This window comes from Rhipicephalus microplus, chromosome 9 (assembly GCF_043290135.1).
Source record: "Rhipicephalus microplus isolate Deutch F79 chromosome 9, USDA_Rmic, whole genome shotgun sequence".
Taxonomy (NCBI): domain Eukaryota; kingdom Metazoa; phylum Arthropoda; class Arachnida; order Ixodida; family Ixodidae; genus Rhipicephalus; species Rhipicephalus microplus.
Genome location: NC_134708.1, coordinates 92,191,936 through 92,219,124, shown reverse-complemented (window position 1 = coordinate 92,219,124; position 27,189 = coordinate 92,191,936). Strand labels below are relative to the sequence as shown.

The window sequence follows — 27,189 nt, the reverse complement described above, 5'->3', positions numbered from 1 at the left end:
CGGACCGAAAAGTAACGTGGGCAGATATACTATGCTGACAAAAATGATGTACATATTTGCATCACATGCGCCACAAGAGGCTGCAAGATTTAGCGAAAGCCTACCCAATCAAGACCAGCGCTACCATACTTATGAGATTGTGCCTGCTATAATGATTATAGATTGTAGTGTGTAATGTGACCAGCTACTATGTGTCCTATTCAACAAGTCATCCTAATAATATTGTCACTACAGTGGGCATAATTCTTTTTTTCTACTAGAAATTGCAATCTAATTACGCACTCAACTCCTCTACATGAATTGACAGTTTTCGGTGAGGTGATTGTGAGGGTCATTTATTTGAATTTAGGAAGAAATTGAAACATGTAGATAAATAAAGCATTTCGTACTTTCATTTTCCTTGCCTAAGTAGCTCTGGACATTGATGATTGAACACGCTGACAACGCGTCGGGTCCCAATGACGCGTCTAAAGTATGCTTGACAGGCTGGATGAAGTCTTCTCTGAATTCTGTGAAGAGCAGAATCCCTCATGCGAAGATCGTAGTAGACCATGTCCCCTTGATAGAAAGAAAAGAGAATAAGAAATCTATGCCGAATTCAATTCGGAAATATGCTTTCACATATATATATATATATATATATATATATATATATATATATATATATATATATATATATATATATATATATATATATATATATATATACTGCGAATCAGAGAAGTACCAAGGCCGATAAAGGACAGCTGGGTCAGCCAGCAAATGCTGTGTGTGAGCCTTCAATGCAATGATGCAGTTTCAGTGCAGTCTACTACGGCCAGCGAACAGTAGTGAACCCCTTCGGTCACCGCTGGCGTGGGCTTGTCTCCTAGCTAAGCCGCTCATGGCACAACAGTCACGAAGTCGATGACTCTCCTACTGCCGGGAGCACCTATGCCGCCATTCGAGCACGGCCTCCAGGCCTTCTCGATGGCTCATAGGTAGGCTCACCGCTGATCAATCAAAACAGTGCATGACTTACTGTAGCCCGGGAAATTAGTCCACGCTTCCTGCTGCTACAACAGCTGACTACGTATTCAATCGGTACCTCCCGACCAGAGCTCCTCGAATACAACCACCACTGACTTTGCGTGCGCGTCACCAGAAAGTACCGTGGCGAGTTCCCACAAAATCGCGTCGATCGAATTCGGCGATGTTTGTTAAGGTTGTGTCCAGAGTGTGCGCAGTCGATACTATATTGGGTGTAGAAGGCTCACACGAGTTTGAGGCCACATCTTACGGGAACCGTCAAAAGCTCCTGCGTTCCCTTCTCGATCTCGTAGATCAACTAAGCAGCTGGTGTCTGCGTACTTCAGGACGTCTCCTGCCGCCAGCCGCTTCACCATCACAGACTGTTTGGACAATGCTGGTGTATTGTGACGTTCACCTATACATCTTTGGGCAGAAGAATAACATCCCGGAAATCCTGGACATAGAACTGCTGAGCGAAATACTTGTACAGCGGTGGTTTATCCGGGTACATCTGACCACAAGCTCACATAATTTTCCAAGGAGGTTTCTGAAGAGACGCACGATAATTCGAAACTTGCAAGAAAAAGACTTTAAGTTGTCAAATCGTTTGCATTCATAGATTACCTAAATACATATCTTGAAAATATTGATAATGATGTTGAACTTTGCTTGAAATCAATTCAAGATATCGAAAAGCACTGCACACAATTTTTGCCATGTCAAAATGTATTAGCCGCCAGTGAAAATTTCTTTGGATAAGTGAAGAAATTATGCAAGAAATTCGTAGGAATAAAAGACCAAGAAAGAGAAGCGAATTGACAACTCTACAGTCTGAACAACCAGAACAAACATAATTATAATGGTCTGCACGTCTAGATACAGGCTCGCATTTATTTCTCAACATTTTTTTTCAATGATTGTCTAACACAAGAAAAATGCCGGCAGACTGGTGCATGGGCCGCATTGTGCCGGTACACTACAATGGATACCGCGCCTTGGATTTTAAGTAGCGAACTTCACTTATTACTAACACATGTCGTAAGTTTTTAAAAGATGTCGCTGGTTTTATACACCACCTTTTGAAAGCTCACAACAAAGTGACACCTGTTCAGAACGGGTATAAAAATCACTATTTACAGTGGCTCAAATAGTAAGAACCGTGCATGACTTAAACATGTATTTGATTCATCCAGTCAAGTAGGTGGGCTGTTCCTGAATTCGATAACGTGAACACTTTAACTTGAGTGCACGTTCAAGAAGTCCAGGTGGCCGAAATTTGCGGAGCTGTTCACTACAGCATGTCTCATAGTATTATGGTGGTTTTGGGACGTTAAACCGCACATATTATTCAACTATTACGCAACACCTTGTTGCGAAAATATGTCATTGTCTTCTTTAGTATGTAGATCCACTACGACAAAACCAAGGCACAATCATAAAAGTTCGCTTGGGCTGATCTTCACTCGAACAAGCGCTAACAAAGACGGTTCTTTCCTCGAACAGTGAGTGATCGTAATTTTTAGCTATTGATGTATTGACGCATTATGTGCATTAGGTGTGGAATTGTTTATGCAAGTTTAAAATTCTTTTTTGTTTCTTTTTTCTCTTGCTTTAATGGCCTACCTGGTTTGGCCAAACAGTTGGCCTGCAATATTTCTTAATAAGAAATTCAGCACAGCTGAATGTTCCCTAGCATTATACAACGCTTTAGGCCAAACTCTCCACATCACTACTTTTTTTCTCACACGCTAGTGTCTGCGCGGCCAATAAAGCAATGTGACCCACATTTACGTACAGTAAGCAATCAATGACCCCCAAAGCTTAAGAACATCTCGTTCAGCGAAGCGTTCACTAGAGAAATGCAGATGGCTGGTAGGGGCCCGCTCCTGTTGGTCGACGACTTGGACGCCTTGAGCAGGCAATGATGGTGCCCGTGACACGACACGCGTGAAGTAAATCTGACGGAACTTCTTTCAACACTTGTATCTACCCTCCGTTCTGATGCTGACAGCCCAACGTGTGTCGGCCTTTCCACTCAACCATATAACGAGATGGTTTCCTAGACTTCACATTACACGCAACGCGAATCATGCCGACAGGCTGAACACAGGTGACACTCTCGGTAGTGACCATTGTCTAGAAAACAGAACCGTCCCCATTTGTTACTAAAACGCCCCACTAAAACAAACTCAGAAACGTTTGTACCTATATATGTACAAAGTTTTCAAAAAATGGCGACACGAAAGAGATATCTTTCGAGATAATGAGACGTCTAAATAGAAACGTGAATATTCAGAAACACAAAAAAGATGATCAGCGCCACTGAAATGAGGCAATATGATTCGTTTCAATGCTTATGTGGTTTTCGACTGGGTGGGACATTGATGGCCAGAGGTAGAGCTTGTATTTGTTTTGAAGTTGCAATTTGCTAAACAGAGTTTTCAATTCTGTGTTACAGCGTAAGAATGAACTCAGAACACGTACAAAATATTAGCGACTGGACCTCAAAGACGGCGCAAGATTGGTCAACTGCCATGAACAGTAAAATTTCAGTTCTTTTGAAGGTGTCTGAAAAAGGAAACAAAAGAAACGATTAACGTTTGCTGAATTTTTTCTTAGGACTCTAAAAATTGCACGAATGACAGAAGTAACTTCATCACTGTTACATCATTGCACAAAATTTGTACTGTATGGCGAAATAGGAAGCATTAGAGTTTTGTTCAAGTAGACAGCTTGAATCTTCAGAAGTGTCAAGAATAGAGATCAAATTTTGTAGGTCATTCTTCGCTACCCAGCTCGAATGTTCAGCCATAAGTCTTTTGGGGAAAAGCTGAGTGGAGAAAGCTTAAGTCACTCACTATTACACTTTACCTAAAAAAATAAACTGCGTTAGGCCTACACGCAGAGATGCTGCTCTTGCAGGCAATACTTAAACACTATGACAATAATGGCCTATTCGGTATATTTAAAAACTATCAGAAGAATGGCTAATTCAGTATTATTTGAACAGCTATCAATAAATATTGAACAGAAGGGCATGTCTGAGTAAGAAGCATTGCAAAAGGTCATATAAATAAATGGGGGGTCATTCTCAGTGTCACAATATGGATTTCGGAGAAGTAAGATGTATACGACGGGATGTAACCTTGGTCGTTTCGTCAATAAACACTGCACAGACATAAGGATGCGCGTCCAACAAGCTTTTCATTTGCACTGAACAACACAAGCTCTCAGATAATACTGGCTATCAGACGCTAGCAGACGTTACGGCGTGAAGCATGTCATCCTCTGTACACTGATTATAACTGTCGCCTAAAAATGCTTGCTTGCGCCGCTTAACTGTTCCCCAACGTGGAATAACCATCGGCTACTGTCTGATGCGTTTGCAGAGGTGTTTCGCATTGGATAATACAGGAAAACGCTTGTACGTGTTCGGTTGACTTCAGTCAAATTTGCCTAAATATCAGTGTTCATTTTTCTTTCTGTATTATTAATCGTTTGTCGTCTGATGTTCACTAGTTGACGAACTAATCGCGTATTCTTTTGTGGGTGCTCTGAGATCTTCGTAATACATAGTCCACATGAATTTAGAGCTGTTTCCCTTGGGTCCCATGGCTGTGGTTGACTACAGCACCAGGCTAAAGCACACCGCTCATCACATTGACGACTATCACACCATAGCGCACTTTCTTCCGGACAAAAACAAATATCTTCGTTCGAACCTGAGACGCCCGCTTTGTAGGAGTATAGCCTCAGAGTATAGCAGGGTGGTCGGCGTGACTCTTCTTATGCACGCAACGAAATCACCCGCATCGTAACGCTTCGCTCTGAAGCAAAATACAGGGCATGTATAGTCGCACTTAATACTAGTTGCAAGCTTTATGGCCTAAAAATTGTGGAAGCACTTTCAATTGGCGCAAACATTATTAACAAATTTTTGAGAAAAAATCTAGCAGCCAAGGGTGGTTTCAAAAGCAATTTATTGCTTTTCGGTGTCATTGTTTAGGTCTTATGTTGTTTTAGCCGTAGCCTGCGCGTTGCAACTCATAATAAAAACTGCAGGAAATTTGTAAGCTGCGTATTGTGAGCACTTTTCATTAAACCATCTCCAACATAACGAAGCTGGCAGCAAATACTGTAGTTGACAAGGCACGACTTTCGACACGCATTGCGCACGTCTTAAGTCTACCAGGAACGTGTTTTCCTTTCGAAATAGCAGTGTCACTGCCAGTTCAATACATTGGTTTATTTGAACATCTATCAATCACTCAAGCACTTTGCTGTCGAGAACACCTTGCTAGACAATGTTCTAAACTTAAACACTATGTTGGGAAATTTTCTTAGGAATGTCTTCCTTTTTAAGCGTGACGACTAGCAAGCACGACCGTGTGCGATTACAGGCTACCAAAGCAATAATATATCTCGCTGAAAGCTGCTTTGGAGAGGACCGTTTGCGTTCTAAAATTATTCAAATTAAGCAGGGTTTGAACTAGCGCGTGGGCTCTAATCATAAAAACATTCCGTTACACTGCGCGGCTAGCTCACAATAAACTCAGCTGTGGACACGGTATTGAGAATTAGGTAGTACAACGTGTCCTCGGAAGGTCTTTCCATCTATCAAGTTTATGGAGCTTTCGAAACCACACTGTTTTAATAATTCATTTTAATGTTTGCCTAAAACCAAAAGAACTCTAGAAGGGTCATTTGTAGCTAGTGCAAGAGCTCAAGGGCAGAACACAAAGCTTTATCTACAAAAAATGCTATTTCGTGCTATTTCATGTCTTATAAATTTATACAAGTTTGGTTCAGCGACGTATTGTGATCCCTCAAGGCCACCTTTTGCGAGCAGCGATAAATTTATAGCACTCTATCATTCCAAATAATCATCATAAACACCAGCCTATTCGATGTTTCAGAAGTTTCACCACTAATTGACGGATGATTGCGCTGGGACGGTGGCGGAAGTTCAAACTATCTGTAAGTGTGAATCAACGGATTTTGTATTAAATAGCTTCTTTTGCAGCAGTGTTGAATTAAACTCTGCTTACGGGATTCTGGAAGAGCATGCTTACCGAGTGATTACCTTATCACACATCCCCTGAACAGAGAGTCTCCCGAGTGATGTCCTGGGGCGCCTAATAAAACCAATTCGTTGATTGAACTTTAAATTGGCGACTGTGTAAGACCTTTATTTGAAGATTCCGGATGCGTGCTTGTTGAACGGTTTTTGGTTGGTAAAATAGAAAAGACCTCAGGCTGCACGTTCGCAACTTTTAAAAGGCAATAAATAGGTATTAATTGTGGTCTGTAAAGACGTAAATTACCCTGTGGCAGCATCTGCTATGGAGAAGTTACTCTCCACATCATTCCAAATACTCGATTTCAAAAGAACTAATGAGTATATGAGTCAGCGATACTAAATGTAAATTCTTGTACAAAGTTTAGAACTCGTTACTGGATAAGAATAAAATATCAGTAAAATCGTGCTTGATTACTTTTAACAAGAACATTATTGTTACCTCTGTCAAATACAGTCATCCGCTCTTTGTGCTCTATATCAAGCACTCCAAATATTGTCAATTCGGATCTGCGAATAAGAAAGATGCATGTTGAGCTGAAGGTGAACGTAGGTAGCGGGCGCAGAAAAACTAACCTGCTTCCTCCGAAAAAGGCATGTCTAGTTAATGAAATGGACAACGGTGAGATGGACAGAACTTCATCTACTTCGCATTTTATAAGCGTTCTTCGAGTTGTTTTGCATGTCCATATTGGCTCCCTCTGGTTAAGGAACTGGAATAAGTGAAACCACATTACACACACACACATTAACATATATATATATATATATATATATATATATATGTGTGTGTGTGTGTGTGTGTGTAAGTTATTTGTTGTTTTAAGCTTACTATTTCAAATCGAAGATCAAGTGAAGTTCAAAAATGTTTGTTGTTTTCATTGAAACAGACAGACACACCAGCAAATGAATCCCTAAGTGGGATAACGAAGCCTAAAAAATCCGTGTACTACCCATTATTCCCATGGTCACGGTACGATCGCACCACCAAAGTCCAATCTAGTTTATTTAGGGAAACTATATGATGCATTACCACGTAATTATTTTCGAATAGACCTTTTTTACCGGCGCCTTCTGCACATTAGCACCGGAAAAATTCTGGCGGCACCACCCTGAAACATTTTGTATGGCTTGTGACCCCCGGAATCAGCCGGCCGGCCACCTCAGAGGCCATGGATGCAATGGAATGCACAAGCTCGAACGCTGTCCCGTCGACAGGAAACCCAACCAGTTTGCTTTTGACTCTCGCCGTTGGCAGTGCCGTACCTGTCGTAAAAAAGGTTCCTTAAACATCATAGATTTCGCATTTGCAATGAACCATCTATTATTGCCAAGTAAAGCTTGCTCTCCCCTTTTGTATGGCATCGAATTCTTTTAGAGATTTCTCACGTACAACAATAATTGGATTATATTAAGAACAAATAATGGCATGCAAATGGTTTATCTCACCACGAGGAATCGAAAAACTTGGCTATATGTAATTACATCGTCTGAGCTTGATCCGCTCATCTGCAAACTTTTCTGTGGTAGTTTCGATAAAGGTTACAACTGCCTTTCAGTGTGTGTCTTGACCATGCTTTGAAATTACGTAGTCGGATGAACTATCTCATCACCTATACTTATATTTAAAATATGTATGCAGCTTATACTATTTGAAGGTGGTAGCGTTAAAGAGATTGTTTCGCAAAAGTTCCGAGGTCGGTGTTTCCGCTTGTGCGCAAGAAATAAATACTTGTTTGTGACAAAAAAAATTGAAAAACTTACTGGTAAAACAAATAATAAAGAACTTCAATACATGAACAAATCGAGCCGAGGCTCTCTTCGCGCAATCAGCTGTTCTACCACAGAGGCACAGACACGTCTATTGTCAAAGCTGAATAAAAAAAACAATATAAATATCTTGTGGTAGAAATTCTCTGATATTGTGTCTAACCAAACAAAAGTCAGGCTTTATTATGTTTACACTTCTTTCGGTCATGTTGCAGAAAGAATCTCATTAACGCACGTAGTATCATATCAAATGATAGATGCGTAAAATTACGCCAGGCGTAAAAACTTATGAAATGCCCAACGAGTGGGTGTTTTAAATACCTACCCATTACAGAGCGCTCAAAGATGTCCACGTGCTGCCTTACGTACGCGTAGAGGACGTAAAAAAGTCGCCACTTAACAATCGTACTTTATATAGACATTCTGCGGCAAGTTTAAAAGCCCAGTGTTGCACGCACATTCGTTCGTTCCCGAAGCTAGGCCAGTAATTGAAAAGGTGATTCGCACAGGGCCACACTACGCTATCGCGCTCTGCTTTTGAACGCGAAGCTGAAGCGTCGTCCAAATTTCGGAAATGCTGTGTTTGTAACTGTTGTGAATTTTTTCATACAGTATATACATGATGGCGTTCCCTCTGCTATGTCCGCCAATCGCTGGCGCATGTTATAATAGTAATAATACTAATGTTACTACTACTACTATTACAACTACTACTACTACTGCTGCTGCTCCTGTGACTATTACTAATATTATTAATAATAATATTATCATTCTTTTATTATTATTATTATTATTATTATTATTATTATTATTATTATTATTATTATTATTATTATTATTATTATTATTATTATTATTATTGTTATTATTATTATTATTATTATTATTATTATGCAATGACAGTTTTCATTTGCACAGAAGTATGAACTGTGAGGTAACGTTCAAGCCTAGCGGGAAGATTTCTTCGCGATCGTCCACCACCTTGCCCACCACTGCAGGGCACGAAAGACCGGGGGCTATATATATGAGGTTTTTAGGCTGCTTATCGCAGCATTCGTCTCGGCCCCTGCCACTGTGTAAGCATGTTAATAAAAGGTAAATGAATAAACAAACAAGCGAAGAAGTTGCGTGCAGCAGAGTCGCCGTTGTGGTCGTCGTTGTGGTCGGCGCAAGGCAAGTCGGCGTAACTGACTGTAGATAAATCCGCTCTTCTTCGGTACGCCTCATACCTGACAAAGTTGTTTCAGTACAAGAAAATAAGCCGTGTCAGACATAGCCCGAGAAGTGACATGAGAATACAGTGCACAATTTGCGGTAACCGCTTCCCATCAATATTTCTCTTCACAATACGCGCACCCCGGGTCACGCGAGCGAAATCGGGCTGCAGAGCCATGAATTCTCGTGACCGCCACCCGGGCTGTCACTCCGGCGAAGCTTTTAAACTTAGTTTTAAATGCGAAGCATTTGTTAGCGAACTTTGGCGACTTTGAGCGTATCTATCTATCTAACTATCTATCTATCTATGTATCTTTTTATGTATGTGTGTATGTATGTATGTATGTATGTATGTATGTATGTATGTATGTATGTATGTATGTATGTATCTACCTACCTATCTATCTATCTATCTATCTATCTATCTATCTATCTATCTATCTATCTATCTAGCCGCCTACTACTCTTAGTTCTCCTGGATGTTTCGATAATGGTATCAATACCAAACTTGGTATGACATAACATGACTACAGGTATGACATAACATGACTACAGGAGGAACATATTTCACTAGTCATAACTCTAAAATCATGACATATATGTCATGAATGTCATGATTCACAATTCATGGTCCTGAAATTCTTGCAGTGGCTTCGTTCACGTGGCATGTTGCAAAACTGGTATGGAATGGTATCATTTCATGGCGAACACAAGCGACAGATCCTAACATAAAAATTATGACATGCGTGTTATGTAACTACATGACTACAAGCCGTGCTCATGATGCGCTCGTGGCTGTTTCGCTAGTGTCAAATATACCAAATTTGGTATTACGGTACGTGAATGATGACGCAGGTATATGACTCGTGCAAACTTGATAATCATGAAATGCCGTGTCATGTAACAACGTGACAATATGCCACGCTCATGATGCAGTGGCGGTTGTTTCGCTGGCTTCACTTATACCAAATTTGGTATTACGGGACGTGAATTGATTACGGAGGTATGATACTGGTGCATACATGATAAACATGATACTCGTGTCACGTAAGAACCTGACTAAATGCTACGCTCACGATGCTCTCGTGGGCGTTTCGCTAGCTTCACATGTACCAAACTCGGTATTACGCGACGTTAACGAACGACATTGGTAAATGAGACATCCAAACATGATAATCAGAACATGCGTGTAAATTAACAACATAAATACATGCAACACTCATGATGCGCTCGCGGCCGTTTCACTAGCTTCACTTATGCGAAATTTACTAGTACGTGGCTTGCTATCTCCACATATACCAAATCGGGTGTTATGACGTCAATGGATGACAAAATATATGGCTGCTGCAAACATGATAATCCTGATGATGATGATGATATTTAGGTTTAAATGGCGCAAGGGCCATGTCTTGGCCAAAGAGCGCCATGGAAAAGATGGAGGAGTGGCAATGATTTGGAATGTAAAAGTGACTAAGATGATGCTACAGGGCTGTATAAGGGCCTAAAATTGCTCGCTTTAAGACGGATAAAACATAATATAATAAAACAGTGTGAGTGAGGTAAAATGATTAGCTATAGACTAATGACAACACTCATAGTAGAAGAATAAAAAAAACTTAAGGACTGACATGTTATTTGGCACATTTGCCTCATCAGTGCCCTCGAGCACAAGAGCCGCTAGGCAGGGTGCTGTTTATGCGGCCACCGCAACAGCGACCTCCGGAGGGAGGCCGTGCTACGGGTCATCTCGAAATATAGTTTTACAACAATGTATTTTTTTAAGAATGCCATCAATGATTTTTGTTTATACACTGCATCCCTACCAATAAACTTAAAAGGGTGCAGGGGAAGCTGCTGTCGATAGGGCAGTAGAAATTGTTTTTTTTTTCTGATACCATCTAACTCGCTGCACTGAAAAAGGATGTGGAGAGCATTACGTTGTTCACCAGATTTGTCACAGCTAGGTTGTTCACCACCAGACAGGAGATACGAATGTGTGCTGTGTGTGTGTCCTATTTGTAGCCTGGTAAGTGTTACTTGTCCGTAGCGTGATTTAGATACCGGTGGCCAGTTTTCAAGTTTCGGTTTCATAATATGTAGTTTATTTTCAGTCTGCCTGTCCAATAGGCACGGCCAATATGCTCTAAGGCTTTGTTTCAGGAAGTGCTGCATATCAAGTGCAGGGACAGTCAAAGATGGGTTAGTGGCAGCGTTGTCATGCACTGATACAGCAAGTTGGTTCGCGGCCACGTTTCCGGCAATCTCGCGGTGCCCCTGCACCCAGCATAGCACAACAGGGCGTTTGAGTGCGTAGATCGCACATAAAAGCGAGTAAAGCGATACAAGCACAGGAATTTTATGTTTTTTCATTGTTTTCAAAGCTGTGATAACACTCAGACAGTCCGTGTATATAACCGCGCGCTCAAGTTTTATTTTCTTTATATGGCTGGCAGCAACAGATAGCGTGGCTTCTGCGGTAAAAATGTTTGTTGGTGGGTGCAGAACACCGGAAGCTGAAAAGGATGGCCCTACAGCTGCATAGGACACAGAAGTGAGAGACTTGGAGGCATCCGTAAAAAATTCAGGGCAAGCGTATTTATATCTAAGTTCCATGAAGTATGTGTGTATATGTGCAATAGGTGCATGCTTCGTCACTTCGGCGAAGGATACATCAAATTCTATCACCTGCACTGCCAAGGCGGTAGGTGTTCAGCAGGAGCCATGAGACACTGTTCAAGAAGCGACACACCTGTTATCTCGGCTAGACCCCTGACGCAAAGTGAGCAAGGCTGCCTCATCGAGAGCCGGTTTCCAGAAAGTGCGCAACTAGACAGATCATTACTTATGGAATGCGTAGGGGGTTCCTTATCGCCATTCACTTTCAGATAATCGATAAAAGACATGTAGGACCTCTGCAGAGAGAGTGACCACTCACTCGACCCAGCGTAAAGGCTCTCTACAGGGCTCATTCGATAACACCTGTACAGAGGCGGATGCCCAGGCGATGTACACGATCCAGAATCTTCAATGTGCTTGGCGAGGATGAATGATATACTATTGCCCCATAGTGAAGACGTGAACGTACCAGGCTTTTGTACAGATTCATGAGGCACTTTACGTCGCTGCCGCAGGATGTTTGCGACAGTAACTTCAGGATATTCATTGTTTTCATGCATTTATTTTTGAGATGTTTGATGTGTGATACGAATCCTATTTTTTTCATCTAAGATTATACCTAGGAACTTATGTTCTGTGCTCACGGGCAGAGGTTAGCCTTTGATGACAATCTGAGGATCAGGGTATAAGCCTCTTTTCCGTGTGAACAGGACACATGTGCTTTTTTGTGGGTTGACTTTGAACCCATTTTCATCAGCCCATTTGGACACTGTTTATAGCAAGCTAGATCTGTCGCTATTATATGCTGAGGGAACACGGTTGAAAAGCTATCTGGATGTCATCAACATATGTGGAATAAAATATGTCATGTGGGATGTACTGATGGAGAGAGTTCATTTTTATAGTAAAGAGCGTGCAGCTCAGTACTCCCCCCCCCCCCCCCCCCTGTGTACTCCGGTTTCCTGTACAAATGTTCGGGACAAGACATTGCGCACTCGAACTCGGAATATGCGATCAGACAGGTAACTTTCGAAGATATTGAACATATTACCACGTACACCCATATGCGAGAGGTCTCTCAATATCCCGAAGCTCCACGTTGTATCATAGGCCTTTTCCATGTCGAGGAATACAGATAGAAAAAACTGGTTATGGATGAAGGCTTCACGTATTTACAGATGCAACTGGTTAATGCTATAAGCCTGTAATTTGATGCAAATGACAAATCCTCACCCTGCTTCAAAATTGGAATTATCACAGCTTCCTTCCAAGAGGAGGGGATCACACCAGAAAGCCAGATAAGATTGTAAAGGAAAAGGAGAGTTTTTTGTGTTTCGCAGGGTAGTTGCTTCAGCATCTCATACATTATGGTGTCAGGACCTGGACAAGATGTGTTGCAACAGTTCAGTGCTCTTTGCAATTCTGCTAAGCAGAAGGGCTCATTATAAGCCTCGAGTTTTTTTTGATTTCCTTTCTAGATTTTGTTTTCCCAACTGTGCTTTTTATTTTTTGGAATGCGTCAGATTAGTGTGAAGAGCTCTATTTATTTTCAAAATGTGCACCAAGAAAGTTGGCTTGGTCCTCCATGCTTTCTCCGACGGTATTTACTAATGGAAGAGAATATGTTTGTGAGCCTTTAATTTTCTGGACTTTGTTCTACAATTTTCTTTCATCTGTGTACGAGTTTATGCTCGTAATGAACCTTATCTAACTCTCTAGTCTGGTTTGTCTGCGCGTTCTCCTTGCCTGGGATCTGACCTGCTTAAAATTTTCCAAGTTTTCTACTGTTGGAAAGTCACGGAGCAATGCCGAGGCTTTGTTCTGACTCGTCCGAGCTTTCCTACAGGCATCATTTCACAAAGGGACTCGCCGTTTAGTACTCATTCCGCTCGTTTCAATAATACGCTTAGATGCGGCATCAAGAATAAAAGCTGTGAAATATGCTACAGCGTCATCAAGGGTCAGAGCAGCAACTCAGTCCATGTCATATGGGTAAGAGTTTGGTACTGTTCCCAATCAGCTGAGTCAAGCTTCCACCTCGGAACCTGCGAAGATAGCTGGCCTTTGTTTGGCACGCTCAGAATGATAGGGAAGTGGTCACTGTCATAAGGGTTTTTAAGAATATTCCATTTAAAATCGGCTAAAAGTGATGGCGATGAAATGCTAAGATCTATCGAGGAGTATGACTTGTTTGCGAGGCTAAAATACGCAGGCTCCTTTGTATTTAAGAGACATAGCCTAGACGAATAAAGAAGCTGCTCTATTAGACGTCCTCGGGCATCACAGCGACAATCGCCCCACGGGGCATTGTGTGCGTTAAAGTCACCTAAAATACAAAAAAAATTCTGGGAGTTCATCTACTAATGTTTCCAAGTCGTGCCTTTCAAGCTGATGGTGAGGTGGTATATACAGAGAGCATAAGGTGATGAGTTTGTTAAAAAGTACAGCTAGAATCGTCACTGCCTCAAGAGCTGTCCGGAGCTTCATCTGCTGGCATGCCACACATCTATCAGCTATAATGGCTACTCCGCCGGATGATACAGCAGCATCTTCACAGTCCTTCCGGAAAGTAATGAATTGGCGGAGAAAGTTGCTGTATTTAGGAGTTAGGTGTGTTTCTTGCACACACAGCACTTTTGGGTTGAACTTACTGAGAAGTTCTTGAACATCATCTAGTGAACCTTTTAGCACTCGCACTGACATCTTTCGGTGGTCATTTTTCCCGGTTGCTATAGAACAATGGAGTTCTTTACCCCAACATGTTATTAATAGTACCGATATGCAAACTTTTCACAGAGAAATATGCTTATTTTGGTAATGGTTGAAGTACTGCCCATTTTGTTTTCCTGTGTTTATTGCTTAGTGGTTTTTTATGTGTTCTGTTTGTACTCATATTGTACTCCCTCCCTGTTATGACCATCAAGCGAGGGTTGACAGTATAATAAATAAATAAATAAAAAAATAAAAATTTCTGAGGAGCCCTCTTACATTCCACTGTATGATTCTATCCATTAGGAATTGAAAAAAAAGGTGCTGTGTGTAGACAAGATTGAGATCGGTTCATTTTACAGGGCCTTTGTGAGGCCCTGTAGTTGGTGTTTTGTCTTTTTTGAAGTGGTCGACAAGAGGTCGCTGCTTCTTTGGCGCTACCGGCGCCGTTTGGCTAGAAGTGGTGTCCATAGCCTCCTGTGATGCGCTGGACACCCGCTCCAAAGAGCGATCTGTGTGTCGCTTAGACTTCGCCTCAGTCGACGAAGTCTTTGCCCCCACCGGGCAAGAGGTTGTTAGGGCCTCCTTCGTCTCCTCATTGCTCTGGCTGCTGCCAGGGCTTGTAGAGGCCACCGGTGTGAACTGGTTGGCTTTGGGCGGGGCAGCGCTGGCTGCTCCCACCGGAGGGCAGGTGGCTTTGACCTGGGCTCGCTAGGCGTGGTCCAGGTAGCCGCCAAGGGCCATTGGGGTGCCTCCCCTCATTGCACAACTTTAGCGAAAGAAGTTCTTAGTGCGAAAGTAGGTGAGACTCGCTGTCGTGCTTCACGGGACGTTATATTTTCGTTAACTCTTATGGTGATAAATTCTTTTTTCTCTTTTCCAGGCTGGGCACGCTCTGGAGTATGCGGCATGGCTGCCTTTGCAGTTTGCACAGTGAACCTCATCATATTCGCACTCATCAGTACCGTGACCAGTTATGCCGCATTTACCTCAAGTAAGCTGACGTTGGCAGGTCTGAGATCCGTGCCCGAATCACTGGCATTTAAAGCAACGTCACGGGTTAGGCACGTACGGACGCACACGAAGTTTTTCATAGCCGGTTTCAAGTGTCTGGGGTAGAATGCTTGAATAGAAAGTAAGTATTAGGTGCTTTGTTGCGGTTTCAGTGTTGTTGCGTCTCTTTTTTAGGCGCTGCACCCGTGTTATGCTTGGTGCTTCCATCTGTCAAGGAGTTCCTCTTCGCTTAGTGACATAAGGTATTGATCAGATACTACGTGTTCAGAGTACCAAGTGCAGTAGCTGATACAGGGGTATTGCCAAATGCTACGAGGTGTGAAAGTTTGTTGTACTGTTCTTTGTCTTTTATTTCGAGGAGAATATCCCCACTTGTCATCTTTGTGGCCTTATAGCTGGTCCCAATGGTGTCTTTTAAGCACTTGGCCACGAGAAAAGGTGATATTGCTCCGACTTTAGTTGATATTTCTTCACACTGAAGAACATGTTATCTTGGGAAATTTTCAATGTTTTGGGTGAAAAACACAAAGGATGCATCGGTGCGTACCCTTTTCAGGGCACTATCGGTTAAAGGAGGGTTCTGAGGTCCCAAGAAAAAATGACTTCTTCGAAAGCGGTGCCCAGCACCCACCACGGAGCCCAACAAGGGGACGCGGCAGATCATGTGATAAAGTCTGCCCTACGCCAGCAGTACGCCATTGCTATAACTGAATATAGTTTACCCTAGGTAGGATAGCCACACAAGGTTAACCCTAGCCGCCAGGAAACAATGAAGTAAACAGAAAAGACAAGAAGACAGGACAGATTTAGAAGGAGAAAAAGACGAAGATGTAAGAAGAGAGAGACAAGAAGAGACGACTGCCGATGTCCCCTGAGTGGGTCAGCCCAGGGGTGCCGTCTACGTGAAGCCGGGGCCAAATTGTGTGTTGCCTCTCCTGGGGGGCCTTAAAGGTCCATTCACCCGGCGTCGGCTCAACCCCCAGGATCCCCTTTTCCCGGGGCACGGCAGAGCCACGCATGGCTAGGCGTGGGAGGGAGTCGTAACTCCCCCGTTAGCTCGGGTCCGTGGTGTCGCTACGAACCAAACGCCTACTTACGCAGAGGCCCCTGCGGTGATGATAATCCTGAGACGCGTGTCATGTAAGAACATAATATACCAGACTCATAGCATGCTCGCGGATATTTCGCAAGCTCCACATATACCAAATTTTGTATCACGTGTGGTGAATAGATGACAAAGGTAAAAGACACATCTAAACACGATAATGATGACACAGAAATCATGTACGTCATCATTTATCTCCACCTCGTAACGTTGTGCTGACTTCAAAATGACACATCAAACTTTCTAATTTGTGCTTCGCTTATCATCGATTTTCACTGAACGTGGTATCTACCAATTTATTGTCGTAACGTTCACCTTCTTCTACACTCTTTTCGCCCTCAGAGGAGGTTCGCTGGCTCCGCCGAGCTCCCACGATGCGAGTGCCCTCACTCGCCAGAGCACGCTCCTTCTCTCTACTCACTCTCCATAAGTACGCCCGCACCACCAACTCCGGTTGCTAGGGGAGAGAATCAGCGCGCCCGCTCGCAGCTGCTGCTATTGAAGAGGGACTGACAGCGGAGAGATACCACCTGCCGGTGCGCCGACACCAACAGACGCTTCACATGCCCCGATTAAGACTCGCAATCGCACTTGAAACGGTCAGGCAACACTCTTAGATAATAATCCACGTACGCATGAGTTCTCATGAGTTGTGAGTTAATTTCACAAGTGTTTTAAAAAAATCACAGCATATCTATGGAGTTGATGATCATGAGTTGGGCGAAGCGTGCGTCAGTCCGTCCGTGCATCCGTGCGTTCATGCTTCTGGCGGTTCGTTCGGTCTTCCCTCCATAGGTCCGTGCGTCTATCCGTGCTGCCGTTAATGCATTCGTACAACCCTGCATCCGTCCTTACATTAGTGCGTCTGTCTGTCTATCCGTCCATCCATGCGTCCGTTCATCTGTCTGTCTGCCTGCCTGCCTGCCTGCCTGCTTGTCTGTCTGTCTGTCTGTCTGTTTGTCGGTCCATCATTGCATATGTCTGTCTATCCGTCCCTACGTGCGTCTCTCTGTCTTTCAATCCGTCTGTCTGTTCGTGCAGCCATCACTCAGTCAGTGCATCAACCCGTTCGTGCATATGTGTGTCTCTATCCGTCCGTCTGTGCGTCTGTCAGTCTGTCAGTCGTTCAGTCTGTCTGTTTTTCCGTCCGTCTGTTTGTGCGTCTGTCAGTCAGAAGTCCGTCCGGCCACCCATTCGTGTGTATCTCTGTCTGTCTGTCCGTCCGTACCGGCTTGCCTCTGTTCGTCTCTGTCTGTCCATCTGTAGGTAAGTCTGTGCATCCGCCAATCCAACTAGGGAACACTCCAAGCACGGCAATCTCGCAGCTTTTTATCATATGTTCATGATATATCAGTCGCACCAGTTAGCAGACATTTCGAGGACTAAACGAGAGGTGGCTACATACTTCAGCTAATTACTACTACTACTTACACTACTTCTACTACTATTACTAGTAGTATATACAACGCGGACGCTCGGCCCACTGCAGAAGGAGCTTCGCCCATAAACAAAACCCTTTGTCAACACTATCCACTCTTAGTACACATGAAGAAGCAGCGTGCACGACGAGTGAATCACCCATGCTATCATTTATAATTTTAACACAACAATAGAAAGTATATTCTCGAACAGCCTACGACGGCGTCAATAATCACGATTTCACAAAGGCACACAAGTGATGTAGGCAGAACACGTCATCATTTTCTTATTTACATTACATCAAGTGTATTTGGAAGGTTCACAAGCATACGACATTTACTCGTGTAAAACATTACATCAAATAATTACGCCGGTTTTTGTCAATGTAATCAAGCATATTTTAGGTCTACTTGTTTTTTAAAAATGTTAATACTTTAACACAAAGCTCATACACATCAACGACAAAATCAAACATCTGTGCACGAAGCATTAGCAAGTGTCGTGTGTACCGGTAAAACATGGTCATATGTTCGATGGTTCATGTCAATTTTGTCCACGTGTCAAGGCCGAACTGTCTAGGCCTTGAATGGTCACCTAAAGAAGCCGATACGGACATTTGTAAAACAGGAAGAATCACAAATTCGTGCTTGAATGCATAGATTGCGCTTTGTGACCAGTCATGCGTCAAATATTCAAAAGACATGGAAATGTCCTGAATTATCAACTGACCTGCTTTACGTCCCTGTTTGCCGTAACATCAGTGGAAACAAGGACGAGTATGGCTGCAAGAACTTCTGTTTGCATGGTGGTTTAGTTCACTGTTCGTAATACGTCTGGGCAGCTAGCATGAGAGTTTATAGTGATCATCAGTTTCGTAAGTACAAAATGCAGAGGCATCACTTCCCTGTCTTTTATACAACATGGTGACGTAGTTGTATCACATTGCCGGGCTCATACTGTTATCTTCATCCGCGGTCGTGAATCGCTTGCACCTTATGTGTTGGATAATGACTCGACTGCCGAATCATTGGAACATCATTGTAGGTTTCACATCAGTACCGCACAGAGAAAATTTCGACCTAATTTAACAAAACCTGCTTGTTGAACAATGCTGCAGGCATGCTTGCAGTTCCTGAAAAGCAAGAAAGAATGATTGACGGCGCGAAAACGTTCTTGGTCTACCCTTCTTTCTACGCACAAAAGCTAATTCTGTTGATTAAGGAAGCTTTTGCTTTATTGAGGTAGGTGTGAATTGCCTTTACCACCCAATGACATTTCTAATAGCACGCTAGACATAGAAAGAATTTGTTACGCCGAAGCACTGGGTGTAAATATAGGCTCATCTTGGAAAAAATAGTTTGTCTTTTGAATATCGACAAAGAGAGGCAATAGAAAGACGTATGAATTTTTCCAACCTGACAAGCAGAAGATATGCTATATCTTGGCCCATATACATTAAGGACGTCACTGAAGAGCTAGCTACTTTGAACGAATATATCACTAGAAATGCAGGATAGTAAAATGAGGCGAAAATTGATCCTATAGCACTAACACACGCAAACTTTGAGAGAGTGATACCGGGTGATTTTGAGGACTATATGGCTTCGCTTAGGTTAATCACACCGTAGCGTTAAAAGTCGTTTCGATGAAATTACGCCTGGAATATCGGCGTCAGCGTGGTTGAATGCGAGTGAAAAAATTGACCCCGTATCTGCATGTTAATCTGCAAATGTCGTCGAAGGACGATGGTTTTCCGTGTGGAGAGAGCGAGCAAAACATTTATTTGATGTTATGCGCAAGAAAATCAGTGAATTGTATTCTAGAGGCGCTGCGTTAGAGTGCCTCGATCGTGCAGCGGAGGCGAACAAGCGCATCAAGTCGCGTCACACGTGAGACATGAGCGCCATCTGGCCGTTTTCTTGGAAAAGGAAGCGCGTGGCTCTGTGATTGGTGGGCGCACCCGTCTCAGAGGTGATCAAGTGTAGAACGCGAGGTGACAGGTAGGTGCCACCACCGTCTCGTCTTAGCAAAGCGTTGGAAACGCTCGCCTTTTTGTGCAAGCGGTGCATGGTCAGCGTAGCGTGATAAACGCTATGGTCTTTAAAATACTTCTGTATGCCTTTTCTAGTAAAAGATGCACATGCAGAATATGTACGTGTTGTTATGTTGCCCAAGACATGCGCAATTATTTCTTTTTTATTTGACAATTGCTCAAGTATTAGCGGTAACCCTTGAGCAACATTGGTGGGCGCTGCGGATGAGGTCAGCCGTTTCAAATACCCGATGACGTTAAGAGTGGACAAACAGACAATTGTACAGACGGACAGACAGACAGACAGACAGACAGACCAACATTTTTGCGTCGGAGGTCCCCAAGAAAGACTATCATCGTTAAAATCAACAGGTGATTCAGGACGGAAAAACTGAAGAGATGGGAAAGAGATGAGAACTGAAAGAGTTGGAATCACGAGGCGTCGACAGGAACACTGCAGGCCGTTCGGCACACCCCAATCGGTTATATAAAGAGGCAACCCCGGATAGACAGCATTCAGAGCGGATCAGGCAGCCGACGTTGGTTGGACTGACTAACCGTGTATTCTACACATCGCAGGTAGGAGTCTGATCATTTGCGTAACTTAGCATAAATCCTATGCACTCACGGCTACCGATCTGCCTTGAATTTGCATTTGTTTTGTGACCCTGTAATTTTGTTGTTGCTATTTGTGAACAAAGTGGGAGCAGAAAAAAGAAAAAAAATGGATGCCTTGACAAATTTCGCCAATGCCATAGGTGAAAAACCACCAAATACTGTAAAGGAAATAGGGAAGGCGATGCAGAAGATGAACACGAAGCTTCTTGACGTTGTCTCCGCTATCAAAACAGACGTGAACAATACTGATTCATTGTTTAATGCTATCAAGGCAGAATTGATATCCATCAGGGCATCTGTAAGCTTCGCTAGTGACAGCTTTGACGAACTAAAGACTGAAATAGAAATCGCTGCGTAAGGAACTGAATGATGCGAGAAATTGAAGCATCGAATGTCAGAAAAAAAAACATGGAAATTAAAGAGAATTAGGAGATACAAGAAAACAGTTGATAGACTTACAGCAATATTCGAGACGGAACAACATTGAACTGAAAGGCATTCCCTATGTTGAGAAAAAAAACCTAACGGAGATTGTGGAAAAAGTTGCCAACTGTTTGCATGTTGAGGTCAGCGCCAAAGATATTGATGTTGTTCACCGAGTGCCGACGAAGGCAATCAATGTTCCAAATATTGTCATTAGGTTCTTGTCTCGCTTCAAACGTGATCTATAGTAGAGTCAGCAAGAAAGAACAGGCTTAACATGTCAACTCTTGGTTTCAGTACACATCAACCTGTGTTCGTGAACGAACATCTGTGTCTCGAAAATAAGGTTGTATTAGTTAAGGCTATACAGAGAAAGAAAGATAAGAACTGGAGATTCGTCTGGGTTTCTGAAGAAAAAATCCTTGCTAGGAAGTCTGAGAACTCGTAGGTAGTTCACGTTACATGCAAGGATGATCTCGCAAAACTGGTGTAGCTGCACAGAATGTTCAGAGAAATGGCTGTCACGATAGCTCAAGTAGATCAGCTCATAGATAAGACATACACTAACATAATCCACTGCAATATCCGCAGTATAAAGAAAAATCTAAATTTGCTTGTTGCTTTCTTATCTAAACATACAAACCACTTCGATGTGCTAGCAACTACAGAAACATGGTTGCAAAAAGGAGAAAATGTCAACATTCCCAGATACGAAACCATATCACATCAGCGAGACTCGTGTTCACGTGGTGGTGGAGTGGCGCTTTTTGTAAAAAAAGGCTGCGCATATACTGTTATATTCTTCCTGAACCACAGCTCTCCCAATCTAAAATCACTTTTTATCAGACTCCACTGTTTTGGCATAATTGGCGTGGTTTACCATCCACCAAATTCCAATGCAGCGCATTTCTTCGATAGGACGCAAGAAATTCTTTTCTGTCTTACAACTAAGTACCAGAACCGAGCAGTCATCGTTGGCGATATGAACATAGACACCGCAAGCACTAGTTACACTCATTACACACTATTGGTTAGTTCAGTCAATTTTCGTAGTCTCGTACATACCCCTTCCAGAGTAACCAGTACGTCGGCAACAACAATTGATTACATCTTAACTAATGTATTATTGAAATTGAATGCTGGTGTTTATAATGAACTGAATGTAGATCACCTTTCTACCTTTGTTTCCATAGGGAAAACTCCAAACAAGAATGCACAATTTTTCAGCAATACAAGCAAAATCAATTACAACCTATTACGGAATCACATTCTCTTCATCGAATTTGAAATATTGTATGACGATGACGCCAACATTGAATTAGAAAACATACTAAAAGCCCTTCACCATGCCATTGAATGCAGTTGTTCAAACGTGTGCGTTCGCTCATATAACACCCCGCCAACTCCTTGGATGACAACAGAGATCCTTGCATTGCTGAAGAAGAAAGACTTCTGGTACCACAAGTGGAGAGAGCACAAAGAAAATAAATATTATTTACGTCAATTCAAATTGTTAAGAAACCAACCCGTGACTCTAATGAGGCAACAAAAAAGGTGTCTTATTCTCTACTCATTTTCCAAGCAGAAGGCGATTCAAAGAAAACATGGCAAATTGTAAAAGAAGTTGTCGGTAAAAAACCAACACAACGTATATCACCTGATGTAGTCGATGCGCGTATACTTGATAAATTTAATCTACTCTTTACTGAAATCGGCTCTACCTTAGCCGCGAAATTCCCTAGTAGAGAAATGAAATTTTTTCAACCTCCTTAACAAATACGTTTGCTCTTCACTATATCAGTGAGGATGAAATTCATGACATCGTTGCCAATATAAGCACGAACAAAGCCAGTGGAATAGATGGTATTACTGCTCGATTAGTGAAAGATAACATTGATATTTTGAGTTCCATCTTGTACCACATATTTAAGCATTGCTAGCGTATGTCGACGCACCCATCTTGTTTAAAGAACCCCAAATTTGTGCCGGTATATAAAGAGAGCGATCGCTCTAATCTTTCAAGCTATCGGCCCATATTTGTGTTAAGCATAACAAACACCATAATCGAAAACATTCTTGGAAAACGAATGCGCCTATTCTTAGAGAAATATTAATGCTTTTTGCCCAGAGCAGCATGGATTTAGATCACACCATTCCACATCAACAGCTGTGTTATCGTTATCACAGAAGAAGAACAAGGCTCTGCACAACAACCTTCTTGTGGCAGTTGCCTTCGTTGATTTAAAAAAAGGCATTCGATACCGTCGACCATAATATTCCGCTTATGAAATTAAACACTATGGATTCCGCGGCAAAGTTTTTAGCCTCCTTTCTAACTACATTGATGGACGTCATCAAATGGTCAACATGCAAGATCTTACGGCGTCATTAAGAAACATAAAGACAGGGGTACCTCAGTGGTCGGTTCTGGGGCCACTGTTATTCTCACTATACGTAAATGATTTGCTATGCGTACTCAAACATGCCGAGATTGTACTGTACGCTGCTGACACAGCTTAAGTAGTTACCGCCGATAACATAGCTGATCTAGAATGTAGAGCTAATGAAGAACTCGAAAATATTTTTAGGTTGTTTACAGAGAACAAATTAACACTCAATGCAAAGAAAACCGTATACATCATTTTTCACTCCCATTATCGAAATGTAAACTGTGAGTCATTTTGACTTACAATGAACAACTGCCAATTTGGGCATGTGAAAGAATTGAAATATCACGGTGTAGTGTTCGACAGCCAATTACGCTGGAAAAAACAAATTAACTGTGTTTGTACTAAGCTAGAATCTGGCTGCAGTATGCTCCTGGCTGCTAGAAATTATTCTAGCGGAAATATTCTCAGAATCCTTTATTTTTGGTTTGTTCATTCTCATCCATCATACTGCTTAGACTCAAGGGGATGGACCTTTAAAACTTACCTTGATCCTATCCGAATATTACAAAAGCATGCACTGATAATAATAGATTATGCGGCATATAATGAACCCAGTGCGTCTTTGTTTCACAAGTTGGATATTCTACCTTTCGATTACCTACGGCCGCATAAAACCGCAGTCACCATCAATAATGTTATTGCACACAGTGTACCTTTTGATATATCTATCTTTCCTTCGTCGTCTCGCGTCACTAGATGCATGACATAGCGACGACATTTTAGTCTTCCACCTAATAAAAACGTGTAGGGTGAACGCTTACTACAGTTCGTAGGAGCTACACTGTGAAATAATATAGCACTTCAGATTAGAGATTCTAAGGCTTTCTCGAGCGCACTCAAAAAATATTTGCTGCATGTAGATCAATAGTAATGACCGCGTACTAAGCCTTACACATAGTTTGATGTTTTGTGCGTTCTTGATTACTTCATTATTTATGAACAAAGTGCAACAATGTGTTCGATATACATTTCTGAGCATTTATTTCGACTTAAATTCCAATATTATCTTTTTGTATTTTTGTTCTTTTTTTGAAAAATCTACGTTTTTTGATGTTCTAATTTTTTATATACAAATTGTATTTTGCTTGTATACTTTCTTCCGTTAGACCCCCTACTAGCCTATGCCTATGGGTCTAATCAGTGTTGTGAATTTCTTGAAATGTAGTCATAACAACATCAATAAAATGAAAAAAATAAAAAAATAAAACTGTCTGGGTCCAAGTCGGCATTGAGGGCAGCTTCTCTGTTTACCAAACAGGTGTTCCACCACACAGTTACGAGTAAGCTTAGAAATATAGCAAACATCGTTCTACTTTGAAATGCAGTCAAATACATTCACATTTTACAAACACAAGTGTCCTGCACACAGGCTTCGCCATACGAAATGTCATTTCCAGTAGTATTGTGTGGTACAAGAGTACGTAGTCATCGGGCGTCAGAATATCGGTTATGACAAGGAGTTTAGGGGTTTGAATTCGGCCACTCATCAAAAAAAAGCCCACAAATTACTGCTCGTATTCCCTTATTAACAAGTATAGTGGACGCATAAAAAGTTCGCAACATTTCACCCGCATAAAAGTTCGCGGTTCTAGGCATGCTACTCATTACACAGAATGCGGTAATACACGGAAGCTTTATGTACACAAATCACTTCAACTTTATAGATTGCGTACAAGTTTATAATTTCAACTTCTAGAGCAATATCATGCAAAGAAGTGTACACAGCAAGTGCTTAAATCACGCAATAAGAACAGTGTATTCTTATCGCGTTGAACATTTAAAAGCGAATCCTGAGGTTTGCCAAATTTTCGAACGCTTTTGCAATGTGACGGTCACTTCTGGATTGCTTCTACGCTGCTGCTATGTTATAGTCAGGTCACTATGCGTAGTTCCTACGTTGAGTCTCAGCTCAAAGATGTTCCATACGTACTAGACACAGTCGTATAGGTGACGCAGATGTCCAAACTACAGAAGGAACCTTGCCATTACCGTAGGTTTCATATTGCTTAGGCTTATCTCGCAGCCACTGTTGCCTTTGCCGCTCACCTAAGTTATCTTGCAGTATAGTGCCATCCACTGTTAGGATGAATGTGCGAGCGCGTGAACGCACCCCGCAGAGCGCAAGTGCTGCCAGCGTGGCCACGCAAGGAAGCTGCGCAGTGGAAGGCACTGCAGGCACTCCCGTGCCACGTCTACAGGCACAAGGGTGCTTTCAAGAGTGGCTTCGTGCCGTCTGCTACAACGCCCGTGCTCTTTGGTGTGCCGAGCTTGCACTGCCATGAAACCTTTTGTCGACAGTATCTTGTATATTGTCACTTAGGGGACTGTACAGCGCACGGTGCACAGACCAGTAGAGAGGAACACAACGGCTTGAATAAAACGAAAAGGTAATTTATTGGGATGACTTGCGCTCGAAAAGAAGCTAACACACAGTGCTCGGCGACGCGAAAAATACAGGACAGTCGGCCTTAACGGTGGCTACCAGACTGGCTGGCGGCGAATGCAGTGCTCTCTTATCTGTTTGTTGCATCGCGATACAACGGGCATCAGTATGCGGCACGGCTGCACTCGACCCCATACCTGGCACTGGTAAAGAACGAGATAAAATAGCTCAGCATGCTTTTTTTTCCAGATGCACGTGGTATCACCCCCCTTCCCTCTCATGTAAGAAGAGCATAGTCTCGATGCTGAAAGAACCCACTAGAAAGAAACGAAGGAAATCACAAGTGCGTAGTAAGACCAAAGCTTTGGAAATTTCAGTCTGCTAACGCTTAAAAAACATTTTCAGGCGCACAACGTAAACTATTGCAGGTTGTGGGCGTTGTTGCTCTGACTGTGTCACTCCATCACGTACAACTTTGCATATAGGAGCCCCAGTTGTTGGGTATTCTTGTATGGTTCATCATACTGTCGCAATAGTTTTTCGCTGAGACTGCGGCGGCGAATCGTAGACCACACCATAACATGGTCACCGGGTGCGTACTGTTGGTGCCGTCGTCCTTGACTGTAGAGTGCAGCGTTCATGTGCTGCTGCTATAGGATACCTATTGCAATGACGCGGGGTCGACGAGCACACAAAGCACCTCGAACAAATACGCTTTATTGATTACAATACAAGAACTCGCCGTCAGGCCCCATGGCAAATTCCTTTTTCTCGTACAAATTATGGACAACAGCGCCTTTGTCATACACTGCCTCTCTACTTAACCATTTCAACAGACAAAGTGTTGATGTGTTACCGCTAAACAAAACTGAAATGTTGGACCTGTTCCTGTGACGGCTCATTAACTTAGGATTACAAAAAAAAAAATCCCACTGGTTGTTGATAGCATGCCTGTGTTATAGTAATTTTATATGTTATTAAAAAGTGTTTCTCGGTTCTACTTTCTTGTTGCTGTATAGTTGTTTTTATTTACACATTCCTCTTCGTTCATCTCAATGTGTATTTTATATTCATTTGAAATTTTATTATTGCTTTAGTGCTTTAGACTTTGTAACATGCTTTCTTCTATTTTTTAGAACAAACTTCACCACTGTCGGCCTGGGGGACCGGAGCTTTGTCAAGGCGAATAACTATCGACTTTTTCTCCAGTTCTCCCTTTTTCACCTTTGTATGAAATGGTGAAAATAAAAGATTTTTGATTGAGTGACTGCAACGTCTTCTTCGTCTCTTCCCTCGGCCAAAGAAACTCGCGCTGCTTAGTTGTTGCCGCCACTGGCACATACGCGC

General features: G+C 42.4%; 1 protein-coding gene across 1 annotated transcript; it reads right to left on the bottom strand.

The window, feature by feature from the left end:
* Nucleotides 1-319: 319 nt before the first annotated feature.
* Nucleotides 320-24,471, bottom strand: LOC142772010 (uncharacterized). Its single transcript, XM_075874077.1, has 5 exons — nt 18,666-24,471; nt 6,665-6,801; nt 6,531-6,598; nt 3,496-3,579; nt 320-558 (listed from the first exon to the last, which is right to left on the bottom strand). Exons 1-5 carry the CDS (start codon nt 18,738-18,740, stop codon nt 392-394), a joined length of 531 nt encoding a protein of 176 aa, XP_075730192.1. The 5' UTR covers nt 18,741-24,471; the 3' UTR covers nt 320-391.
* Nucleotides 24,472-27,189: the final 2,718 nt, after the last annotated feature.

Bases quoted from the DNA above. Each gene is read 5' to 3' on its own strand.
- LOC142772010 (XM_075874077.1), bottom strand. From the start codon at position 18,740: ATGCAAACAGAAGTTCTTGCAGCCATACTCGTCCTTGTTTCCACTGAT. The intron at 3,580-6,530 runs GTAACAATAATG...TTCCTTTTTCAG, and splicing joins GATGACTGTATTTGACAGAG to ACACCTTCAAAAGAACTGAA. The intron at 559-3,495 runs GTACGTGTTCTG...CTTTCTATCAAG, and splicing joins GGTCCAGTCGCTAATATTTT to GGGACATGGTCTACTACGAT.